Raw genomic sequence first — 24,279 nt, forward strand, 5'->3', positions numbered from 1 at the left:
GAATGCTCACAACTTTTAACCATGGTTTCAAATTTCGGTTTCGGAAGGCACCGAAATAGAAATTTCGGTCGAAATCCAACGAAATCAAATACAATAATATTTTACCTCCAAAATTTTGGTAATTTCGCCCAAAATTTTGGGATAATATTAAATAATAAATATAATTGAGATTTTTTGTGTGAAATTCCTTAATTTCGAAAAAGAAAAAAGAAAATTTGAAATTTTGGCCGAAATTTTGTAATGTTTCGGGTATACACAATTTCGATTTCGGTATGCACCGAAACCCGAAATTTCAGTCCGAAACTTTGGATTTCGGTCGAAATTTAAAACCATGCTCTTAACCCATTAATTCTTTTATATCTTCTTTATAGTTCCAATTGGTAGACTAGTACTATTAAAAAGATGATTGCATGCCATATGATGGTTCTTCTTACCATGCGGTTCTTCCGGATTTAATTCATATGCAGTTAGAACATAGGTTTTGCATACTTGGTAAATATAATTCTTGCTTCAATTTATACCACATGTTGACATTTATATTGAGCGAAACTCTTTTCTTGAGACTGCTTAAAAATCATGTGGTTATTTGAAATTTAATGACATTTCATGCAGAAGCCGGAACAACTTACTGGGATATCGGTTAGTGCCGATAGTGAGAGCTCTGCGAGTGGGTCTCCCGCATCATATTCACATTCATCCCAATTGAGAACTCTTGACATGAAGGATGGTCAAAGAAAATCAGTGAGTAGACGTGGTGATAATTCTTCATCAATTTTTGACTCCTTTCAAGAAAGAACACAAGCGGGTGACCTATTTAGTGCAACTGTCAGAGGACGCCGGCTGCCACCTGTGAGAGACAATTTCTAACTACTGGCTTTTAGTTAGTTACATACAGATATAAATAGATTATGAGGAAGAATATCATATTCTGAATTTTCGTATTTCATGCTTTTAAAATCTCATGGGTGTCGACTATGTTCCTAATCTATAATAAGCTCAAATACACACATAGAAGCCATCACATAAGCAAGAACTATTCATAATGGTTTAATAACATCAAACACCAGGCGACATGCGCTGATTTCTTCATTTAAGTATTTATACACAATCCGTACATCACATTTCACATGCAATTTATATAAATATAATTATTTAAATTATATTAGCTACTAATGCTCTTACAATTTTGGTTTTGGTATGCGTTATGATTTTGGTATCATTTCAGCGGGATGGAAACCCGGTCATTTTGTGTCCGTTTCAGTGGAAATTTAAAATCATGCTCCACAGCCTCTATCAGTTTAATTTCTTTTTCTTTATCTAATAAATTGGTAGGGGTCCCCGTTAAACCCCAGCTTACCCATCAAAAAAAAAAAACATTAGAAACATTTGGTTTTTTTTTTTTTCTGTAAATTATGTAGTGTTTTGTCAGAAGATCTATTCAATGACACCAATAGCATGAGATACAAGGGGCATTACATATGATGTTTAACTGCTATGAATTCATCTAGGAAAACAAAACTTTTGCTCAGAAATTAATTTATGAAAAATGCAATTGAGGATAGGCATTGAAGATCCAGATCTTTTGCCTCTTTTATTAACTTTGGTTGAAACATAAATATAGCTTTTAGCGTTCCTTGACAAGGTCTTTCGGGAATAAATATAACTCAGGAAATTATGGAGATCCTTTCTGTTATTCATTCATTGGCACATTTCCATCTTGTTGCTGTCATGTGGTCTTAAGTTTTGACTGAATCATTCCTTTACTGTTAATAACATTGCATTTCCGAAGTTCCATAGAGAACTGGAAAACTAACAGATATTTTTTATTAATAGATATTTACACTTGTTATATTACATTGGTGCAAAATTTTATTTCTCTTTCAAACAAAAAATATGTTAAAGATTTAATAACGACTTATTGATCACATGCCTTCAGTATGAATTGGTGGTGGCGTGGTGCTATTGATTCCTTAAAATCTGATATCTATTCTCAGCTAAACGACCATCTTATCAGCGCATTTAAGGAAGGGAAATGATAAATCCGCACCCCCTGTAGGATAATTCGCACCCCTTTAGCGTGAATTATGTGGCGGACTTTTAACACTTTTTCACGTTACAAGGGTGTGAATTATCCTACAGGGGGTGTGAATTTATCATCGCCCATAGGTGTTTCACCAGATCCATCAAAGTTTAGTTTTTTTTTTTTTTTGATAGGTTACGTCAAAGTTATATATGGCCCATAGTTTCTTGGCATGACTGTTTCTTGCAGACTGGGAGCACTATTACCGATCAAATGGATCTACTCCGCGAGCAGGTGAAGATGTTAGCTGGGGAGATAGCACTGTGTACAAGTTCTTTGAAAAGATTATCAGAGCAAGCAGCAAGAAACCCCGGAGATTCACATATTAAGGCATGCTATATATTATAAAGTTCTCTTAATCCATATATTTGAAACATTCTATGAGCTAGATGTAATATTTGGTGATGCTTATGTTGGCTCAAACAGGAACAAATGCAGAAACTGAAGGATGAAATCAATGAAAAGAAATCGCAAATGCGTGTTCTTGAGCAACGGATGATTGGATCAATTGAAGTAACTCCACATGCTTCAAATAGCTTTGAAATGTCTCAGGTAACATATGATGTAGCTGACACTTTGAATTTACTACTGACAAATGTGTCCTGCCGTGTGTGACATGACACGCGTGTACACACGTGTCGACGCTCCTCTGGACACTTTTAAATGTATTGCTACGAGTGTTAGAGTTAATGTGGGCGTGTGGACACGTATTTGTGTGATAATCAATAATTTTATGTGTACGTGTCGCCGCTTCTAAATTTTTAGATGTCGCCATGTCGGACAACTCATATCCGTGTCGAAACTCGACACACGAAACCATATCGACAAATCATGATTATATATACTTTTTATTTTAGCCTCGTCTCCGTTTCTAAATTTTGTGGGTTTGCCGTGTCCGACACTCCGTGTCAGTCCGTGTCCACAAATCATAGCAGGTAACTAATATTCTCGGTTAATTGACTCTTAAGAACTAACTGTGGCATTAAATGAAAAAATAAAGGCTAATAAGAAAGGAAAGAGTTGTAACTAATGGTGCTGCATAGGGTTGCAACAGGGTCGGGTTTTTCAAAACCTTAGCCCAACCCTGGAACCCATTATCTCGGCCCTGACCCTGAGTTAGGGCCGAAAAACCTCAACCCATTGCCCGCACTACAGGGCTCAGTGCTGGCCCTGGCCTGCCCTGATTGGCCCTGATTGGGGACCCTAGTGCAAATACCTGTTAAGAGTGCCAAAAATAAACCAACCACTTATCATATAGAGAACAAAATGATCAATAAACAGAGAGAGGGAACAAAATAAGACAATATGAATTCAACAACATGACGGGCAACAGAGACAATTAATTATAATAATCTAAAGAAGCATCAATCCAAGATAAAAGAAAACATTAGCAAAAGAAACATGCACAGATGGTTCAATTCTATAATAGAAAACTTAGGGTCGGGCCGGGTCAGGGTACCCGAGGCATTAACCCAGAACCCGACCCGACCTGAGTGAGGGTCTAAAAAATGAACCCTGACCCGCCCTCAGGGTTGGAAAATCCAGCCCTGACCCTGTTCGGGCTCAGGGCGGACAGGGCCAAACTTGCACCCCTAGTGCTGTATGTGGTTAAATGTTGTCCCCTTTTTTCCTCTTAACTGGGAATTGTCACTAATATCGCTATCCATTTAACCATATGTTTATGGGTTAACTCTACATGGGCTTGCACATTGTTCACAATTTCTATACAAGAATATTATTACTTACATTTTCAGAAGAAGATTAATATATCTTTTTAACGTAGCAATTCTCGCTGAGTGTTATTTTATTTGGTTTCTAATGAGTGGGCTGTACTTCCTTGTAGACTCTGTCAAAGCTGGCTACTCTGTTAAATGAAAAAACTTTTGATCTTGAGGTTTGTTCATCATATTTTGCTTCTTAGGATTTGATAATGATTTCTCCATGTATTGTACTGACTTATTCGTGTTTTTTTAATGTTACGGGATATTTTATTTGAAGATTAAATCAGCAGATAATAGAATTCTTCAAGAGCAGCTTCAGATGAAGGTGGGTTTTTACAATGGCATGGAGCCTACTCTGCAAGGTTTAAAATTTCGGTATCAGTTTCGGCTTTGGCGGAAATTCGGTAAAAAGAAAAAAATATCGTTAAAATCCCTCTTTTGCTGAAATTTCTGAAATTTAGGTAAAAAATTCAATTTCAAAAAAATAAATTTTTTTTGGAATTTCAACCGAAATCTAGAACCGACACCGATTCAAGGTACTTTCGGTGTCGGTCCCGGCCGAAATCTGAAATTTCAAACCATGCTACTCGGTTTACTGCAGGCTTAAACTATAATTTACTAATAATCATTTTCGACTTGTACCAGATATCTGAAAATGCTGAGATGCAGGAAACTATTCTTCTGCTACGGCAGCAACTTAGTTCTTTATTTGATAAAAGTTCCAGCCATCCAAATCAAATTGCAGACAGTGAGGTGCTGGTGTGTAGGAATTGTGTTTCCGAGGCATCCAAAGAAAATGGTAGATGGAATGATGGGTTTAGTTTATCAGAGGAAGCTTATGTTGATGAGAATACACCCACAAGTGTCAAGTGCTTGCCCGGCACATTCTTACAAGAAGATTCTATAGGGTGCAATCCTGACATATCTTTAAGTTCGCAAGTTCTCATGCAGGTTATTCTCTTCATCACTTTCATTGACCTTTAATGGCTACTTGTTAAGAAGCATATTTTATTAGGGGTGCAAGTCGGGTCGGGTTGGGTTAGGTTGAACCCAACCTGAAACTCTAAACTGCGAACCCGAACCCGACCCTCAACCCGATGAAGGGTAACCCGACCCAACCCGAAATATTAATCTCTCAACCCGAACCCGATTTCCCAATTCGGGTCGGGTTGAGTCGAGTTGGGCCGGGCTGACCCGGTTATTGTGATATCTTTCCCCTTTAAGTTTTTATGTTCTAAAAAAAAAAACAGAAAATGGTAATTTTTAAAAAAATGTCGGGTTTTTATGTGGGCCGGGTCACCCCGAACCCAACCCGACTCAGGTTCAACTTCCTCAACCCAAACCTGAACCTGAACTGACCCAAACACAACCTGACCTGTGAATTTTTCGGTTTGAACCCTACGCGTTCGGGTTGAACCCTACGATATCTGGTCAAGGCTGAAGATATTGTTGAGTAGTTGCATGATTCTCACTATGTGTTGTATTACTCTTTTGGTTTTAGGCTGCGGAGATCGAGAATCTAAAGCAAGAGAAGGTAAGACTCATTGAAGAAAAAGATGGGCTTGAAATTCACAGCCAAAAGTTAGCAGAGGAAGCGTGTTATGCCAAGGAGTTGGCTGCAGCTGCGGCAGTTGAGCTTAGGAATTTGGCTGAGGAAGTCACTAAACTTTCTTACCAAAATGCAAAGTTGAGTGGTGATTTGGCCGCATCAAAAGAATTGGCCCTTTGTGGAACTAATTGTTCTCATAGGCACATCCCACTTGATACTTGTTTGAGAAAAACAGAGGATGTTGTTTCGATTGAGGAGCTGAGAAAAGAGCTGATTGCAAGATGCCAGAGAGAGGCTTCTTTGGAGGCTGCATTATCTGAGAAGGATCAAAGAGAAGGTGAGCTACAGAAAAGAATTGATGAAGCAAAACGGCATGAAGAAGATTTAGAAAATGAGCTTGCAAACATGTGGGTGCTTGTCGCAAAAATGAGAAAGAGCGGAGTTATTTCAGAGGAAGCCTCATTTGAGGGGGCAAATGCTCCCGAAAAGTTCCAAATAAAAGTACGTAATGGCTTTCATTCTTCCCATGGGGAAATGGAAACTAGTGTAAACGCGGATGAGGAGCCTACGCTGGATGAACTTAGAGCTCGCTATGAAAATGAAAGGAGAAGATGCAACGAACTGGAAGAAACTATTTCCCGATTGAAGGTATGTCATTCTTGTACTGCTTGTGAGAGTAAACTTGTTGTTTCCTCTATTCCGTAGTTATATTTATCACAAGTGCAGAGGCAAGGAATCACATAATTCAGAAATGGGAGCCTCCAGAGAGGGGTTTTCTCAAGCTTAACTTTGATGGGTCTAGTTTTGGCAACCCGGGTCCAACCGGTATTGGGGGAGTGCTAAGAGATGGGGAGGGGTGATGCGGTGGGCCTTTGCGGGACCTATTGGTGTTGCCGATTCTAGTGAGGCGTACGTGCCATTCACCAAGGTGTGAAGCTTTCAGCGAGGGAAAATCTAAATCGTTTGTGGTGGAAGGGGATTCTCTCAACGTGATCCAATGGTTAGCCAGCTCTCCTCATTTTCCTTGGTGATTTGCGGACCATTCAATGAGATTAAAGATATCACAGGAGATTCTAGAATTTCCTATCGCCATATTAGGAGATCGGCTAATGGGGAGGCGGATAAGCTTGCTGGGAGCGGAGTTATCCTGGAATCGTTGGAGCAATATGATTTCCTCCCTCCTTGATTTAACTTTACTTTTTGCTTGAGTCTTGTTGTGTGTGTGTGTGTGTGTGTGTCTATATATATATATATATATTTATTTATTTATTATTTTTTATTTTTTTTATTTGTATCTTCTTTTACTATCTTGGTCTTTCCATGAAATCTTTGATCATTCAAAAAAAGAAGAAGTGCAGACTGCTCCTTATTTTAATGGAAGGGAATTTTTCCTTTAGTTGAGGCTGTCATGACCTTCTTGGAAAATTATACTGGTTAATATTGGGATATTGTCATTAGCATTACAAATGCCTCGTAAATATAATACCAATAACACATCTGTTGAAAGTTATTCCCGAAATTTATAGTTATGGACTGGTTTCCTCGTTACAGTTGACAAAGTTTGCGTTTTGGTAGGAGTTGTCCATATTTTTTTACACTCACTTTATGTGATGCTTGTTGAGTGTGAGTCTCCACATTCGCATGTTCGTTTGGATATTTGTTAGAGCATATGTACAAATACTACACACAACCAACACTTACATTTTTACTTTCATATGAAAAGATAAGCCACTTTCATTGATATGTTGTTCCATTTCCTTCTTAGAGTGAGGATCTTGGTGGTCTGGATATCCCTGCCCTTGAAGAACTGCAGAGCCTTCATGTTGAAGCAATATCAAAGATCTGCCATGCAAAGGTAATATTGTTTCATATATATATATTGAATGGTTTGAATGATTTATTTATTTTATTTTTTGACAAAGCATTTTTTTTTTATAAAGTAAAATGATTAGTCACTTGATGTGTGGGAAGTGGGCACTTTATTAAATTGCCAAGTAGCATAAAACAACAGAAGAGAAATTCATAAGGAACGCAATAAAAAAGTTCCGTTGCCGGGATATAACTCATATAAGCTCTTAACCAGTGTTATAACTTGTCCACTCGGCTTGAAGCATGGCCTAGGTGACCTGGTTCTGGGGCGACCACTTTTCGAGTCCAAGGCTTGACTTGTTTTAGCTAAGTCGAATGCAAACCTAAGCACAGTTTAGACCTGATGACTTGGCAGGGAATCTGAGCTCTTTTACAGTGTGTAGCAATTCTTCTTCCACCTCCCATTTTTTTTAAAGATCTTGAAAATCTTAGTGCTTGGTTGAAGAATCTTACCTCTATCTGAGTGATGCTCGATGAAAATTGAGAGATTTTCCCATAATATTGGCTCTGATCGAGCATTGATCCCATCATTTTCATCTCTGTTTCATTGGTGTTGCCCCTTCCAACTGTTTCGTCGGATTTTGTCTGCTTTTGAAGAATCTTGTTTGCAATCGTCAAATCTTGTGCATTTGAAGAATCTCTATGTTTTTCCAAAACAATCTCCGGCTTTGGTTGTCTCCCCACCCCTTTTTTGTGCTTGTTTTTCTTCTTCTTAAACATAATAGCCTGAAACCCTAACCCTAAATCTTCTAACCTTTAAATAGTAGATAATAAGTAATAACTATGTATTCCTATGTTAGGTGAGTAACATAATAATAATATGTAATAACTATGTAATAACTTCTATTTAAATTTTCTGTTAGTCAAATTTTATCATCATAAGATATAAAAATATTGAGGGATATTATATTACGTATGAGGACTGCTGGCGAAATGGAAATCCGTTTTGAAAAAAGGGAGCTTCTATCATGACACGTGCGTTAGAAAACAAGGGTGAGAGCCCGAATCCCCACCAAACATAAAAAAAAAAAGGTGAAATGACCAAATTGTCTGTATTTTTCACTTTTGTCTCTATTTTCAGAACGGATTTCCGTTTTAGAAGTGTTTTCCTATTTGTGTGTGGATAAAGAGTATGCTAAAAGAATGCTGGTGTTAGGCTCTTTCCTAACAGCCACATTTTAGGCCACACTTGTGTTACTTGGACATGATGGGTTGATTCGATTCGATTGAAGATTACATGTGCGATCCATTTCTGTTGACCCCACCTAGATTGGATGACCGTAGCCCCTTGATCCATGAAGCCTCGATTAAATACCAACAAGAAACCTAAACCATTTATTTATTTTTCTTCCTCCATTATCATATGGATATGGGACGTTCGTTTGGCATGGGACCGGGCGACACAAGTGGTTTCCCCATGATGATCTACCGGATAAATGCTTTCGATTAGACATACATGTCCCCATTTGGCCCAGAACATTGACTGCTAGGATTGGTACATGAAACCTTTTTTTTTTATGGAAAAGTGAAACAAGGTATGTGGTTGTTAGGCTCTTCCATTGGTGTGAACACTACCTAATTGGATGATCCTGCAATCCTTATTTTAAAAATTATTTCCGTATGCCTTTTGCTTTTTTTTCTCATGTGTTTTTGTGGACTTTAAGGACTCGCTTTACTTGGCCGATTCAAGTAAGTACTTGGCCGAGCCTGGTTGAGTCGACTTGGATTTATCATGTCGGAGTTTCAGCCTGCATCTGGGTTTTGAAACACTGCCCTTAACCCCCATATTGTTCCTTTCATAGTTTCTTATACTAAATTAAACATACCCGATGTATAATGGGTATTACATCTTGGTGCATTGGGAACATGCACTAAAAGTGTATAGCAGTTGATTTCTGTATTTTTTTTTGTTGTTTCCCAGACCATGCTTTTTTTAACAAATGAGGATTTTTTCAAAGCAAGAAGAAAAAGAAATTGAAAGAAGAGATGCAACGCCCCACTAATTGAGTAAAAACCAACATAAAAAAATACAAGGCCCGAAAGATGAGGCCAAATAAAAGATCATAAAATTATAGATTGGGTTTATAGTTTGGAGAAATTACATTAGGACAAGAGATGCCCCATAGTAGGATAAAACGGCCAAACTTCCTTCTCGATGAATATGTGAAAATAAACAATCATAAGATAAACTTGACCGGGAATTTCAGACCACTCCACACTGCTTTAACGTCATTGGCTTGAGAATCGTTGACAGGGCCAGTGCCAGTGCCATAAAAAATAACAACAAAGGAGTCATATATTACTCCAAACCAATTTATATATGCTAATCATTACCATCAGTGATGATTATGATTGTTCAATTAAAACATGATTCCATATATCTCGGATAAGTTTTTGTAGGTCTCTTGTAGATTTCTGTGAGGCTCTGAAATCATTGGATATGTGGATGAATCATGAGTCAACAATGGAATGAGATAGAAGTTTGTTATCACCATAAGACATAGATGATTTTGTTACACCATCTAGATTGTATGACATGGAATCCACAAGATGTAGCTGAGAGAACCAGAGAGAGTTAGAGGCATTGATCAATGGCTAGAATTTGGGGATTCATGGGTAGAGAGAGTTTTCCTTTTCCATGTCAAAATAATATCTTTGATTAGGGGACCCTCTCACAAGCATTCTTTTAAATTTTGTCCCAGTCCGAAATTTTGGATTTCAGTTGGGACCGAAATTTGAAACTTTTGGATTTCAGTTTGGATTTCGGCCGGAATTTTGTCATTTTGACCGAAATTGTAAAAATTTCAGCCAAATGACCGAAATTTGAAAAATAAATAAATAACGGTTTCGGAGGGGACCGAAACCGTAATCGAAATTTAAATCCATGCTCACAAGCAAGTTACTTATTTTAAGCGGAGCTTTAATTAAGCTAGTAAAATAATACTACTTAAATCTCTATGCTTCTCCGATGATAAAACGTCCACAGCTTAGTGAGTATTACAAGTTACTTGTTTTAAGCGGAACTTTAATTAAGCTAGTAAAATTAATACTCCTAAAATCTCTATGCTTCTCTAATGATAAAAAGGTCCACAACTTAGTGAATATTACGAGTATGTCATTGTCAACTGACGTATGAATTATAATTTATAAGTAATTCACTAATTGAGAATTGATTTCCAATAGAATGAAAGATCCTATCATACGACTAGGATCAAATGTGTGGAACCTATGTGTGTCCAGCGGCCAACAGAGTGTGAGCCACACCAAATGCCATTGCAAATGATGTAGAGCATTTCTAGTCTCCACAGCACTTACAACTATGTTATCCATACTAGGTCTATTAGTCTTGATGCCTCAGAAACTGAAAGCTACGTTCTTTCAATAGTCCTATGATAACATGCTTAATCTCTTACCAGGTAAACTATGATATTTTCCAAAACCTCATCTTTACGAAAATGATATAATACCGTCACATACATCAAAAACTAGTCTTCCAATTATCAAAAAAAATAAAATGATGTGAATATGTGCATTAACAATATCCTGGTCTAAGTCAAACCCATTTGGCCTAGCATGATGACTAAAATATGGATATTATGGGCTCTCCCTTGCTCTTGTCCAGTTCACATGCTTTTCAATCTACCTACATTCACAATTATGCTCTAGTTAGCCCTTCCAGCATGACATTAGTATAGAATATGGAATTAGAGGTCAAATTTCGACTTTAGGATGAGGGTGGGTAATTAAGGTACTAACCTCTCTTGCAGATTAGAAATGAATATCACTTATGTGCCTATAGGTACTCATCTCTGAGATGTGAAGTGATGAATCTACCTCAGTTTTATAAATTGTATGTATAACATCTTTGTACCGTCTGTCAAAAACAACACCATGTAGGCAGTCAACCTATTGGCTGAATGAGACATCTCTAACATTTCACTTATCTCATATAGGTCCATAATTCCTAAGCCACTACGGTGGTGTCATCTCTCGATCATCACATATCTTAGCCGATTTACTTCGCGATAGAAGCAATTCCAACCTATCGGTGAATTAATAAGGGCGGCCCAGTACACGAGGCTCCCGCCCGCTCCCGCCGTTGTGTGTCTGGGGAGGGCTAGATGTACGCAGCCGTACCCCTGCTTTTGCAGAGAGGCTGTTTCCATGACTCAGAACCGTGACCACCAGGTCACAATGGAGCAACCTTACCGTTGTGCCAAGGCTTGCCCTCTGATTGGTGAATTAATAACTATATCAAAATCATCACAGTAAATACCAGTTATTGGTAAATTCATCACATTAATAACTATATCTAAATCACAGTAAATACCACTTAAATAGATATCCACAATAAAAGTGCCCGATAAGCCACACCAATGTTTAATTAATATTTGGTTATCCTGCATAATGAATTGGAAGTTATTTTTTCCAATTCATAATGAAAGAGCTTTATCAAAAGCAAAGAACAACAAAGCTACAAAAGCTCAAAGACTGAGCTGGTCATGAGCAAAAACATTATCATCAAGGAAGATAAAGAAAGACTCAGTTACAGTAAAAGGCAACGATAGTCTCTTGGGATACCCTCTCATGCGGCAAGTTTGCAACCTCATTAGGACTAAAAACTTCTTCACACACGGACACACATGTTTTTTTTTTTTGAAAGTACACACACAAATGTCTATACTAGCATTCTTGGCCCATGCTATGCTTGGGTGCAAAATAATGGGCCCCACTCCCATCAAAACATGTGTAAAATGGTGGGCCATACCCTATGCATGGGTCCCACTCATTTAATCAGGCCACTGATACTAAAGTGTGCTTTCCTTTTATATGGGCTGACAAACATTTTCAACCAATGGTGTTCATGTGTATTTTTTAGTTTGGAACATTTATCCATATACTTGTAGAGTTGTAGTGACCAATGAATGGCTTATTTTCAATGTGTAGTGTTCGAATCATGTCTTGTAACCTGTCAAATGCCTTCACCATGTGGATACTTGAGCAGATGAAGTTAGTTTTTGATTCCTGAGGTTAGTCCCTTTATATTTTTCTAATTTTCTTAATTTAACTCCAATTAATCATAATTCCTTGTTTTATAGTATGTGAACAATAGTCATAAATCTCTACATACAGCTGCAAAGATTGGACAGTCAGGATGGAAGCCGTGTGGTAAAGTAATTTGCATAATGTCCTTGCAGTGTTATCTAGTTTATGTTAAAGTATTGCCGTCATCATCTTTTTGTTGTTGTTAACCCATCTGGAATGATGATGGAATTCAATCAAGAAAATGAGGTGAATTGGCAATTTTATGGGAAAACTGATAGAAGACACCCCCACCAAACAATGTGAAGACACGTACACATTACAAATTATACAAATTGTAAACCATCATAATATGGGAATTTGGTTGGATCAGACTAAACTAAGATTGCTTATCTGGTGAAGTGTTCCCTCTAAATGAATGTGGTAGATATGGCCAAGGGTGTCATCTGGCACCCAAATTATTGGGGAAGCTACACATTTGAGTGGGGAAAATGATTGTGAGCTTGAAGCTCATATAGCTTATATGAGCTTGAGGGCCCAAACACATGGGTCCCACATTTTTTGTGGTGATCCAAACCATTCATTTGCAAGGCCCCATCATAGATAGGGTGTGTACCAAAAATCAGCTCCATTGGATCATCCTAACCCCTCCAAAAGCGGAGGGCAAAAATGGGCAAATTTGTGGCCAACGGTGTCTGTCCATTTTGCCCTCCACTTTTGGATGGGTTAGGATGATCCTATGGAGCTGATTTTTTGTACACACCCTATCTATGTAAGGGACTTTCAAATGAATGCTTTGGACCATCCTAACAATATGGGCCCACATGTGTTTGGGCCCTCAAGCTCATATAAGCTATATGAGCTTCAAGCTCACAATCATTTTCCTCTCTCTCTCTCTCTCTCTCTATATATATATATATATAGAGAGAGAGAGAGAGAGAGAGAGAGTTTCTGCTAACGTTAGCAGCTAGCTTAGCTGCTAACGTTAGCATAAAACAAGGGTGGGGCTACATTGTTGGGGTGATCCTAAGCATTCATTTGAAAGGCCCCATCATGGATGGGGTGTGTACCAAAAATCAGCTTCATTGGATCATCATATGATGTCCATTTGTGGGGGTGAAAATGGACAGATACTGTTTGTCCACTAATCTGCCCATTTTTTCACCCCACAAATGGACACCCTAAGATGATCCAATGGAGCTGATTTTTGGTGGACACCCTATCCTTGAAAGGGCCTTCCAAATGAATGATTTGGATCCTCCCAACAATGTGGGTCCGACCGTGTAAGTTACCTACACACTAGCTTAAAATATAGTGGGGGCCCACATTGTTTGGGTGATCCAAAGCATTCATTTGAATGGTCCTCACATAGTAGGGTGTCCACAAAAAATCAGATCCATAGGATCATCCCAACTATATATATATATATATATATATATATATATATATATATATATATATATATATATATAAGGAAAAAGATTGTACGCTCGAGTGTACCTAACCTTAGGTACGCTCGAGAGCCAAATCACATGGGTCCCACATTTTTTTTGGTCATCTAAACCATTCATTTGCAAGGCCCCATCATAGATAGGGTGCATACCAAAAATCAGCTCCATAGATCATCCTAACCGATCCATTTGTGGAGGTCAAAATGGACAGACACTGTTTGTCCACAAATCTGCCCATTTTGCACTCCAGTTTTGGAGGGGTTAGGATGATTCAATGGTGCTGATTTTTGGTACACAACCTATCTATGATGGGGTCTTGCAATTGAATGGTTTAGATGACCAAAAAAAATGTGGGACCCATGTGATTTGGCACTCGAGCGTACCTAAGGTTAGGTACACTCGAGCGTACAATCCTTTTCCTCTATATATATATATATATATATATATGTGCCCAAAAAATCAGCTCCATAGGATCATCCTAATACTTCGATTTGTGGAGGTTAAAAACATACAGATTTGTGGAGATTTATACCCGTCCATTTTAACCTCCAATTCACATATGAAAATTTCCCACTGTTATGTGATTATTATTCTTGAAAATAAAATGCATCTTTTAAATCTCTCAGAATACGTCGAACTCCTTCCTTACAATCAGACTATGCATGAACAGATTTACAGCACTTACAAGAGAAGCAATATATATGGCTGTATTTATCTGTGCCCAAAAAATCAGCTCCATAGGATCATCCTAACCCTTCGATTTGTGGAGGTTAAAAACATACAGATTTGTGGAGATTTATATCCGTCCATTTTAACCTCCAATTCGCATATGAAAACTTCCCACTGTTATGTGATTATTATTCTTGAAAATAAAATGCATCTTTTAAATCTCTCAGAATACGTCGAACTCCTTCCTTACAATCAGACTATGCATGAACAGATTTACAGCACTTACAAGAGAAGCAATATATATGGCTGTATTTATCTGTGCCCAAAAAATCAGCTCCATAGGATCATCCTAACCCTTCGATTTGTGGAGGTTAAAAACATACAGATTTGTGGAGATTTATATCCGTCCATTTTAACCTCCAATTCGCATATGAAAACTTCCCACTGTTATGTGATTATTATTCTTGAAAATAAAATGCATCTTTTAAATCTCTCAGAATACGTCGAACTCCTTCCTTACAATCAGACTATGCATGAACAGATTTACAGCACTTACAAGAGAAGCAATATATATGGCTGTATTTATCTGTGCCCAAAAAATCAGCTCCATAGGATCATCCTAACCCTTCGATTTGTGGAGGTTAAAAACATACAGATTTGTGGAGATTTATATCCGTCCATTTTAACCTCCAATTCGCATATGAAAACTTCCCACTGTTATGTGATTATTATTCTTGAAAATAAAATGCATCTTTTAAATCTCTCAGAATACGTCGAACTCCTTCCTAACAATCAGACTATGCATGAACAGGCTTACAGCACTTACAAGAGAAGCAATCTCAAGCTGTGTAATTCGTCAGGTAAATGAGCCTTCTAACAAGGTGACGATATCTTCGAAGATCCTCATACAAAAAGCATTAGGATTTATAGGAGTATCAATTGGTTTTGCCCTTAATATCCAAAAGATCAATGACATACTTTTTTTGAGATAAACTGATGACAAGTTTCCATCGTACAACTTCAATGCAAGTTCCAAATCTTTTGTCTGTATTTGCTCTTGCAAATATACTGTTTTTTTCAATGGTACTTGCAAATATACTTTTAGTGCATCAATTTTCCTTTGATCAATTTTAGTAACAACAATGTCATCCACATAAACACTGACTGGTCCGCATGTCTTCGATGAATACGACTCCGTAACTGTGGATCTAAATTTATCAAACCAAGCACAAGTAGACTGTTTCAAACCATAGATAGCCTTTTGCAACTTACAAGCCTTACCAAACTCCCTCTGAGCAATATACCCCGGAGGTTTCTCTATATCAATTGTCTCTTGTAAGTTGTAATTCACCATAAAGAATGCGTGGCCATCTATGATGGACCCTCAAATTTAAATAGAAAGTACTTACATTTGTATACATGCTGATATAGAAAGTATTTAGTCTCACAGTTCTGATAAGCGTGGGACAGTCTCACAGTTCCGATAAGCGTGGGACCAGCAATGGGTCTGCATATATTAATATATTTTCTAAGGGGGCGGAGGAGATAGTTGAGACATCTGAATAACATGAAATACACAAGATGACTCGAAGGAATTGCACTGAAACTTTGATATAAATCTAACTTAAATTTTATAGCTAATAAAAATGAAAAAGGAATGACCCTTTGGAAATCACCTTATCTGCTATCATGTAGAGTTTTTGGAGAGGAAGAACATAATCTCTTAGGATGGAGAAGCCTCTCATAGTATGGTTTCGTTTAGAATTACAAGTTCCAATCGTCACATGGATTATTTTCCACTTTTGACTTGGGTGTCTTTCCATGGGAAACTATTGTAGAAAGTGGCACAAAATAGCGTGGGGCAAAGATGTTAAGCATAAATATGTAACTAATTGGGTCCCGCTGCTCCTAACTCGTTCAGATATAATTTTCATGGTAGGTCCAGTGGAAATGAATTGGGGGATTTTTCAGAGATTAGGACAATTCTATCGTTAAGGTCCTCTCTGGGCCAGTTGGTGTGGTGGAATCAAGTGAAGCCGAGTTCAGAGCTCTCCTTGTAGATTTGAAGGTGTTCAAATCCCTCGCAAAATGTTTCTTGTGGGTTGAAGGGGAACTCCCCAAATATCATTACTTGGGCTGCCAATGAATGTCCAGGTCGGTAGCGCTTGCTAATGTTTTTGTTGCAGATCAGAGACCTTTCCTGAAACCTATCAATACCCTTCACACAATCCCATGCTGCAAATGAGATTGCAGATGGTTTGGCTAGAGAGGATGTTGATAATGAGTTGTGGTTGTTAGGGATAATGTCCCTTTATTGCAATCTAATATACTTTGATGAATTCTGCTTTCTTATCTGCTATTTATAGGTTCAATAGATTTCCTTTTCTATCAGTCGAAAAATTGAAAAAAGAAAAGTAAAAAAGAAAAGAAAAAAAGTGCCATCTACATCACTACCAATAAGTAAAAATCGAATTATGCTAGAAGTTCATCTGGTGAATCATGAATGACCATTAACACAATAAATGAACCCTGTTTGTATTAGAGATTGCAGAATTTCTCTAATCACACAGAGAAACGGTTTTAACCCACACTAATTTTTATACATCTTACAACTAAGGGTCCTGAAGATTTACATCTGAAGGGCCAGAACACACACTTCTTCCATTAGATGATTACGGATAGAGCAACTGTGTTGTATTCATAGAAATCCACAACTGCTTCCATTTTGATAATGCAATGTGTCTGCTGCCAATAAAATGCTAACTAGAAGGCGATGGATTTAGAATGTACAAACATTAGTCGGCTACTATGATATTCCCAGACCATCCCATGCAATGATGCAAGAAATTTTGATCCAAATAAAATATATACCAGAAGGCGATGAACTTACGTCGCCAATGTACAAGCATTTGCCAATTTCTCAAATTCACAAATATCTGTTTCAGGAATTTCTTGTTGAGGATGTATCTCAGATTCTCAGGACAAATCTCCCGATATTTTAATTTTTTTTTTGTTAATTTTGGGTTTATATCGAGAAAATTGGAAAAATAAAAATTTTAAAAATCTAAAATTTAAGAAAATTAGGACAACAAATAATATCATGATATTTTTGCAGTAAAAAATAAAATATGAGGATATCTTAACAATTCTTAAAATCTCGAGAAAATTTCAGGACTGTCATTTTATAAACATTTCGCAAATTATTGTGATATTTTTAAAAATGCAAGATATTTGTGACTGATATTCCTAGATCAAGGAATTTTGACCTATTGAGCTCTGCTTACAATACTAAAGCTCCATGCCTTTTCTATTTTTCATAGCACTTATTTTCCATTGACAGATTAAACAAAGTAGGATTAGGATACAACCAGTGTTATTTACCATTTAAAAATATAGGATACTGTTATTCATTGTTAAACTACCAGTTACTCCAAAAGCTTGTTTATCTTTTATACTTTTAACACTGCCCCGCACATGTGGCCCACTTGGCAAACACGTGGCACGTGTGGCTCACTTTAGGTCGACCATCGCATGTGGATTTCTACCATCAGGGAGGTTTGAACTCGAGACCTTTGGCTCTAATACCATGTTAAACTATCAGTTACTCCAAAAGCTTAAGCTTTTGGAGAAAGGCGTTATTTATCTTTTATACTTTAACATTCATCATTGCGGTCTTGGTTGCGACCTAAAGTGCATTATTTTCTTGCTTATATATATATATATATATATATATATATATATATATATATATATATTGTGGACACCCTATGTAGGTAAGGGCCTTTCAAATGAATTGTTATATATATATATATATATATATATATATATATATTGTGGACACCCTATGTAGGTAAGGGCCTTTCAAATGAATTGTTTGGATCACCCAAACAATGTGGGCCCTGATTGTTTGTAGCTCGACCGAGTATGATAAGCTTATCCACTTGACCGAGTACAATAAGCTTATCTACTCGATCGAGTACGATCACTTTTCCGATATATAGGGGGCGAGGTTTCTGAGGTATCGCGCAGCCTGAGCAAGCAAGTCTCTATATATTTGGTGTTAATTGTGGCACTTAGTTTGCATGCTGAAGGTAATGGAATGCTGATGATATTTTGCTGATTGCAGATGGGACGCAATTTGTACAGAAACCAAATCCACTACCAACTCTGTCAATTTGGGGTAGAAGAGGAAGACATTGCCCATTAATTCACAAGATTAGCTAGAAAGAATTTTCAGAAAAAAAAGGACTAGCTAGAAAGAGATGCTAAATTTATTCTTCATATAACAATATGTAAATCAACATTTCTTATGGTACCTAGTACAACACCTTATGATTTTTGAATGAATGTATTTACCTATTTGCAATATAGTATAGAGGAATGGTCCTTCTCTTTATTGTAATCTTCTTTTCACATTGGCCTGTTTAGAAAACATTGGTGCAGTAAACTCTTCTGTTAAGACACCCATGTTAGTAACATGAGGCTGTGAGAAACCTTCCATGTAGCTATCATCGTCCACATCGTCCATGCTGTTGAATAAAAAACATAAAAGAGTTGCTTGTGAGAATCTTCCCCTTGCAGGACCACATAAAAAGGATCAAAATCACAAGAGAGTGATTCCAGACTTGGGAAGCCGATCACAATTCGCACGAGCCCATCCAATCTTTTGATTTTCATTGTCATAAATCACGATGAGATCTTGAAATGATATATCTGCAAGTACCCATGAAGGAAATGTCAAGCTAATCACGGTTACAAAAACATTTCGGTTTCGGTGGAAATATTGTAAAATCACAAGAATGTAAGGAAACGTATTCAAACGATGAAATTTAAAGATGAGAATTTAGGAAATGCTTAGAAACCGTATACATTTTCTACATTAATGAAATGAAAATAATAATTGTCCATTTTTTGTCGTTCCAATCGTTTCAGTCGAATTTTGAGAATTTCGGACAAGTTTCGAGAATTCCAGATTCTGAGAAATAGATTCGGAGAAATAATGACGTGAAAGGAAATCATACACATTTTTTTTCCGATGCGGATGGAAATGAAACATTTCGGTCGTTTCGGAGAAATTTAAAACCATGGTTTAAAAAAAAACACAGTTTAGACCCTTGGATCATGAGAATTTTACCTCCGATAATGTTATCTTGCAGCCCGATTTGGGTCCCATTCAGAATCCCCAAGCAAACATTGCCGTGCGACTGACGAGAAGAAAAGATCGTTAGACACCGAGTTCAGTCAATACAGAAGCAGTTGTTTGTGTTTCATTTAGTCATTGTTTTACATTCATACACTACAAGTATAAATTATACACCCTTAGTTTGAGACGCACTTACCGTAACGATCAGATAGCCTTCAGGTGGTATTTCCAGCTGAGCTTTCTTGTTTTTTGCAAATGTAAGTACCAAGGGATTGAAGTACTTCTTCACCTCCACTATGGATATGAACTTTTTCGCACCTCTCCAGCACTGTGGAAGTGATTCATCGAACGTTTCTTTCAATGGCTTTCCAGATAAATCTTTCCGCAGCTGAAAATGACAACATCAATCAGTTTTTATAAAGCTGAAAAGATATTGAACACATTAAAAAAAAAAAATCGAATTCCTTTTCTCTTATTTCGACCCACCGCAGAAATGAATGCTTGGTAAGGTCCAGAAGCAAAGTAAGTGTAGGAACTCCCGCTATCGAATACTAACTGAATATTACCAATAGGCTGCTTGCCTAATGCGAGATCCACAGCGCCGGCAGAGTAGTGTTTACTAGCAAAAAGAAAGCAGTAGCAAAAAGAAGCAGCATCCATCATAGGAAGAGAGACATCAAATAAGAAATACAAGTACTTCTCTGGGATTATGGTATAGAATTTCGGCCGAAATTCTGGATTTCCACCTTGACCGAAACAAAATTCGCATGGAATTGTTTTTTACAAGATTTCGGCCGAAATTTCCACCGAAACAGAAACCGAAATTTAAAACCTTGTCTGGATCACACAAGGAAGATGCTTACTGCAACAGATTGCGAGACATTGGTGTCCAAGTCACCCCTGAAGAAGGAACATAATCATCTCCAATGAACAGGTACCCTCCTCCCCGTCCACTTAAACAGTGACCAATCACATTCCGTGTTAGGCCTTTATCTCGTAGCTGAGATACTATGCTAGCTTTGCCATTACCCAAGCCGAGTACTCCATCAGTTTTAGTAGGTGAGATTTGATCGGCAGGGTTCTGTTGATCATAACCGCATCTAGAGACATGACCCAAAAATCAAACATCTCATATCAAGAAAAAGAAAAGAAGGATTTGAAGTAGCTCAGACACAATTATTTGTGTTACCCAAAAGCTAGATGGGGTTGGAGAAGGGAGCCATTGGCGAAGCGAAGGGAGAAAGCATCCTTAACAAGGACACCAAGGGACGAGCCTTGATCGGCGTACTCAATCTCGTAGTCGCATTGGTCTTTAGGATTCTCGCATACGTGATTTTGGGGAGAGGTGAGGGCGGCACAAATGGGATCATCACAAGGAACTAGTTTTTGCTTGCTGGGCTTGTAAAGAGGGTGTGGAAGGTTCTGCGAAAATTGAAGAGTATAATTAATAGAAAGTGAGGGAAACAGAGAGGAGGTAGAGTTGGAGAGCGTAGGGTGTTGGTGTTTTACCGGGGAGCAATGCACACATGGGGCGTTACATTGGAGCCATGTGAGATCGCTGCCAGTGTCGATGTCGAGAAAGTATGGCTTTGGTGGCTCTCCGATCTTGAGCTCAGCATAGTATAACCTGCACACCACAATAGAAAATAGGATCACCATCTTTCTTAAATGCTGAAACACATCAAATTTATTCCAAGTTGGAGAGAGAGAGAGAGAGAGAGAGAGAGAGAGAGAGAGAGAGAGAGAGAGAGAGAGAGAGAGATGGCTTTCTTGGATGACCCATGACACAAATTGAATGAGTTCCACAAGCAAACAGTTGAAATCGTATAAAAGGTAGCTAATTTGAGCATATAATAAGATCATCATCTTTCCTGACTGCTGAAACAAATCAAATTCACTACTAGTTGCAGAGAGAGAGAGAGAGAGAGAGAGAGAGAGAGAGAGAGAGAGCCTTTCTTGGATGACCCATGACACAGATTGAACGAGTTTCACAGGTAAACTGTTAAAATTGCATAAAAAGATACATAATTTGAGCATATAATAGGATCACCATCTTGTTTTCTTTTCTTTTATGGGTAAGCTGCAGTTTAACAGGGACCCCTACCGATTTATTAGAAATAGAAAAAGGTAGAACAATAAGATCACAAAATCAGCCCTAACTCGGAACAAACGAGAAGGGGAACCAAGCCTCTACAAATATGAGCGACAAGCACTGCAAATATGAGAGACAAGCACTAAGCCTAAGAGAACAAAATGATCAATACTTCTGAATTACAAAATCATCTAAGTTTGAAGGGGTGTGATGGGCTCTTTGTGAGCACTTTGGCCAGGTTTTCTTGGGAACTTCCTGCCAAATTGAAGGATCACCATCTTTCTTGACTACTGAAACAAATCAAATTTGCTACTAGTTGCATAGATGGAGAGAGGATGAAATGCCAGTCATCTTGGATGAATCATTAAGTATAGAATAGAATCGCCATCTTTCCTGACAACTGGAAAAAATCAAATTTACAACTAGTTGCAGAGAGACGGAGAGACAGAGAAAGGATGAAATGCCGGTAATCTTGAATGACCCATGACACGAAATGAACGAATTTCACAACCAAACATTTGTAATAGTAAAAAGATAGAGAAATAAGTAAATTAGAGAATTATTAAGTATATAATAGGATCAACATCTTTCTTGACTGCTGAAAAAAAAAAAAAAATTTACAACTACTTGCATAGAGATCACCATATTTCCTGACTGCTGAAACAAATCAAATTTACATCTACTTGCAGAGAGACAAAGAAAGGATAAAATGGCTGTATTTTTTAATGAAATAAATTAGAAATTAAAAATCAATCAAACCAACTCAGTAAATAGGACTCAACCCTTCTAAAACCAACTAAAAACAATCCATTGGAAGATTTGCAGAAAGATCAAATCAAGATGAACAACAACAAAGAAACCCCCAAATATTCAATCCTTCCAACTACAACTTCAAAACCTCAAATAAAAAACAAAGCCCAAAAACCACAAGTCAAACATAGAAACCAAAATCCCCTATCAAACACAGAAACTAAAACCCCAAATCAAACAGAGAATCAGATTAGGGTTGACCCACTAGCCCAGTCAGTTTACTCTTTGTTTCTCCAACCTTAGGTCCAGATGTTCAACCCAGCTTACCTCACAAAAAAAAAATAAAAAAAATAAACAGAGACAAGGGTTTTAAATTACCCATCAGGATATACTTTTCCCTTAATGGGGAAGACAACAGAGGACGGTTTAATGGGCTTGGAAATAGGGGTTGATGATGTGGATTTTTGCTTGTTGTTGTTGGGCTGTTCTTGTTTGTTTGCTGCAGCAGAGCAGCGGCTAGGGAAGGCCATGGCCATTATCATCATCACCAAAATCACCTTCCAACACACCTTTCTCCCCATTTTCTCTCCTTTCCTCCCCCGACACCTTCTAATTTATAGAGTTGGGGAGAAGGAAAGGAGGGAGAAATATCGTCTGCTTCTTTCAAGTCTTCGTGGAAAACTATAGCATTTGAACGCGGACTGACTTATGACTAGTAGGTTATTTTTTTAGTAGTTTTTTGTGGGGAGAGGGTTGGGGTGTTTATTTGTATTTATTAGGGGGAAAACTATGATTAGACCATGAGGTGGACATTGAATGTGGACCGTTGATTGTTTTTGCTTTCTGTGAAAGTCATTGATCTGATTTGTTAGGATTGTCTAATATTGGGCCTCAGGGGATGAACAATCCCCTGTTGTGGGCCCTTCTTACTATAGTTAGCAAAACATGATATGGCAAAAAAACGGGACGGGAAAAATTCGAGTTCAAAAAAACATTGTCGAAAAAACGGAAACACGAAAAAATGCATTCAAAATTTTTTCATTTACAAAATGGGAAGTGATATTTACGCCCCTTTTGATCACCAGGGACACCCAACGCCATTGTACGTGGCAATCAAATCCACTGGATTCTTCTGACGTAAAGTACATTAGCCCCCCTTTTGTCATTGATACACTGAGATTGGGTGTCCCTGGTAATAAAAAGGGGCGTAAATATCACTTCCATTACAAAATATAGTGGGGTAAAATTGGACCCAAACACGGAGTTTTTTTCACTGTAAAAGTTTTAAATGGCAAGGTAATAACATGTTGGAAAAAAAAACGCAGTTTAAAATGGAGTTTTGTTAACTATGCATCGTTCCTTACAAAGTCACAGCCATTACGTGATCTATCCGTCCGATTAATAGGCTTTTTTACGTATTGAATGTGGACAGTTCTATGCCTTTTGTGAATGTCATTGATCTCATTGTTAGGATTGTCTAATGTTGCGGCCCACGATAAGGCGGTATCGGTCATTCAATGCTATAACCACCCCTTTTTTTCTTGACCACTATTCTCTAGGTAAGTTCCAAGTAAATCCAATGCTTGTCCCATTTTGTTGACTACTTACACCACTAACCTACTAGGTAAGTTCCAAGTAAATCCAGTTCTTCTGTCCTCCCTGATGACTACTTACACCACTAATCTACTAGATAGGAGGGCTAGGATCATCCTATAGAGAATATTTCTGAGTAATGTGTGCCCCGGTGTCTTTCTTTTGTGTATTTACATTGACGGCCCTGCAGTGTAAAAAACCGAAAAAATTCCTATTTGTTTTACTTTAGGACAATGATAAATTCGCCCCCCTAAAAAGAAGAATATATCCTCTTTTAACAGAAACCTTTAAGTTTTAATGCATTGGAGCTAACCCTAGC

General features: G+C 37.7%; 2 protein-coding genes across 5 annotated transcripts in view; one reads left to right on the top strand and one right to left on the bottom strand.

The window, feature by feature from the left end:
* Positions 1-18,841, top strand: part of LOC143889435 (P-loop containing nucleoside triphosphate hydrolases superfamily protein) — a 49,203-nt gene extending 30,362 nt beyond the window's left edge. Inside the window, exons 17-28 of one of the 4 annotated variants that reach the window (XM_077393640.1) lie at positions 613-849; positions 2,270-2,410; positions 2,507-2,632; positions 3,924-3,974; positions 4,079-4,126; positions 4,447-4,752; positions 5,303-5,998; positions 7,116-7,205; positions 12,167-12,249; positions 12,319-12,393; positions 15,194-15,242; positions 18,509-18,841. In XM_077393640.1, the coding sequence (XP_077249755.1) occupies positions 613-849; positions 2,270-2,410; positions 2,507-2,632; positions 3,924-3,974; positions 4,079-4,126; positions 4,447-4,752; positions 5,303-5,998; positions 7,116-7,205; positions 12,167-12,187 (1,716 nt within the window). In that variant the 3' untranslated portion in view covers positions 12,188-12,249; positions 12,319-12,393; positions 15,194-15,242; positions 18,509-18,841. The remainder of the gene's footprint in view (positions 1-612; positions 850-2,269; positions 2,411-2,506; positions 2,633-3,923; positions 3,975-4,078; positions 4,127-4,446; positions 4,753-5,302; positions 5,999-7,115; positions 7,206-12,166; positions 12,250-12,318; positions 12,394-15,193; positions 15,243-18,508) is intronic. The other 3 variants (XM_077393641.1, XM_077393639.1, XM_077393642.1) reach the window with 3 other exon arrangements.
* LOC143889436 (aspartic proteinase Asp1-like) lies at positions 18,632-23,093 on the bottom strand. Its single transcript, XM_077393643.1, has 9 exons — positions 22,746-23,093; positions 21,035-21,152; positions 20,715-20,947; positions 20,389-20,625; positions 20,012-20,144; positions 19,722-19,913; positions 19,517-19,586; positions 19,008-19,095; positions 18,632-18,911 (listed from the first exon to the last, which is right to left on the bottom strand). The coding sequence occupies exons 1-9, from the start codon at positions 22,946-22,948 to the stop codon at positions 18,776-18,778; spliced, it is 1,410 nt and encodes a 469-aa protein (XP_077249758.1). The 5' UTR covers positions 22,949-23,093; the 3' UTR covers positions 18,632-18,775.
* Positions 23,094-24,279: the final 1,186 nt, after the last annotated feature.

The sequence above is a fragment of the Tasmannia lanceolata genome, unplaced genomic scaffold, assembly GCF_043159265.1.
Source record: "Tasmannia lanceolata isolate RefF3 unplaced genomic scaffold, GAP_Taslan_0.1 ptg000013l, whole genome shotgun sequence".
In the NCBI taxonomy this organism is placed as follows: Eukaryota; Viridiplantae; Streptophyta; class Magnoliopsida; order Canellales; family Winteraceae; genus Tasmannia; species Tasmannia lanceolata.

Bases quoted from the DNA above. Each gene is read 5' to 3' on its own strand.
- LOC143889436 (XM_077393643.1), bottom strand. From the start codon at position 22,948: ATGGGGAGAAAGGTGTGTTGGAAGGTGATTTTGGTGATGATGATAATG. The intron at 21,153-22,745 runs GTAATTTAAAAC...TGTGGTGTGCAG, and splicing joins GGAAAAGTATATCCTGATGG to GTTATACTATGCTGAGCTCA. The intron at 18,912-19,007 runs GTCTGGAATCAC...TTTATTCAACAG, and splicing joins AATTGTGATCGGCTTCCCAA to CATGGACGATGTGGACGATG.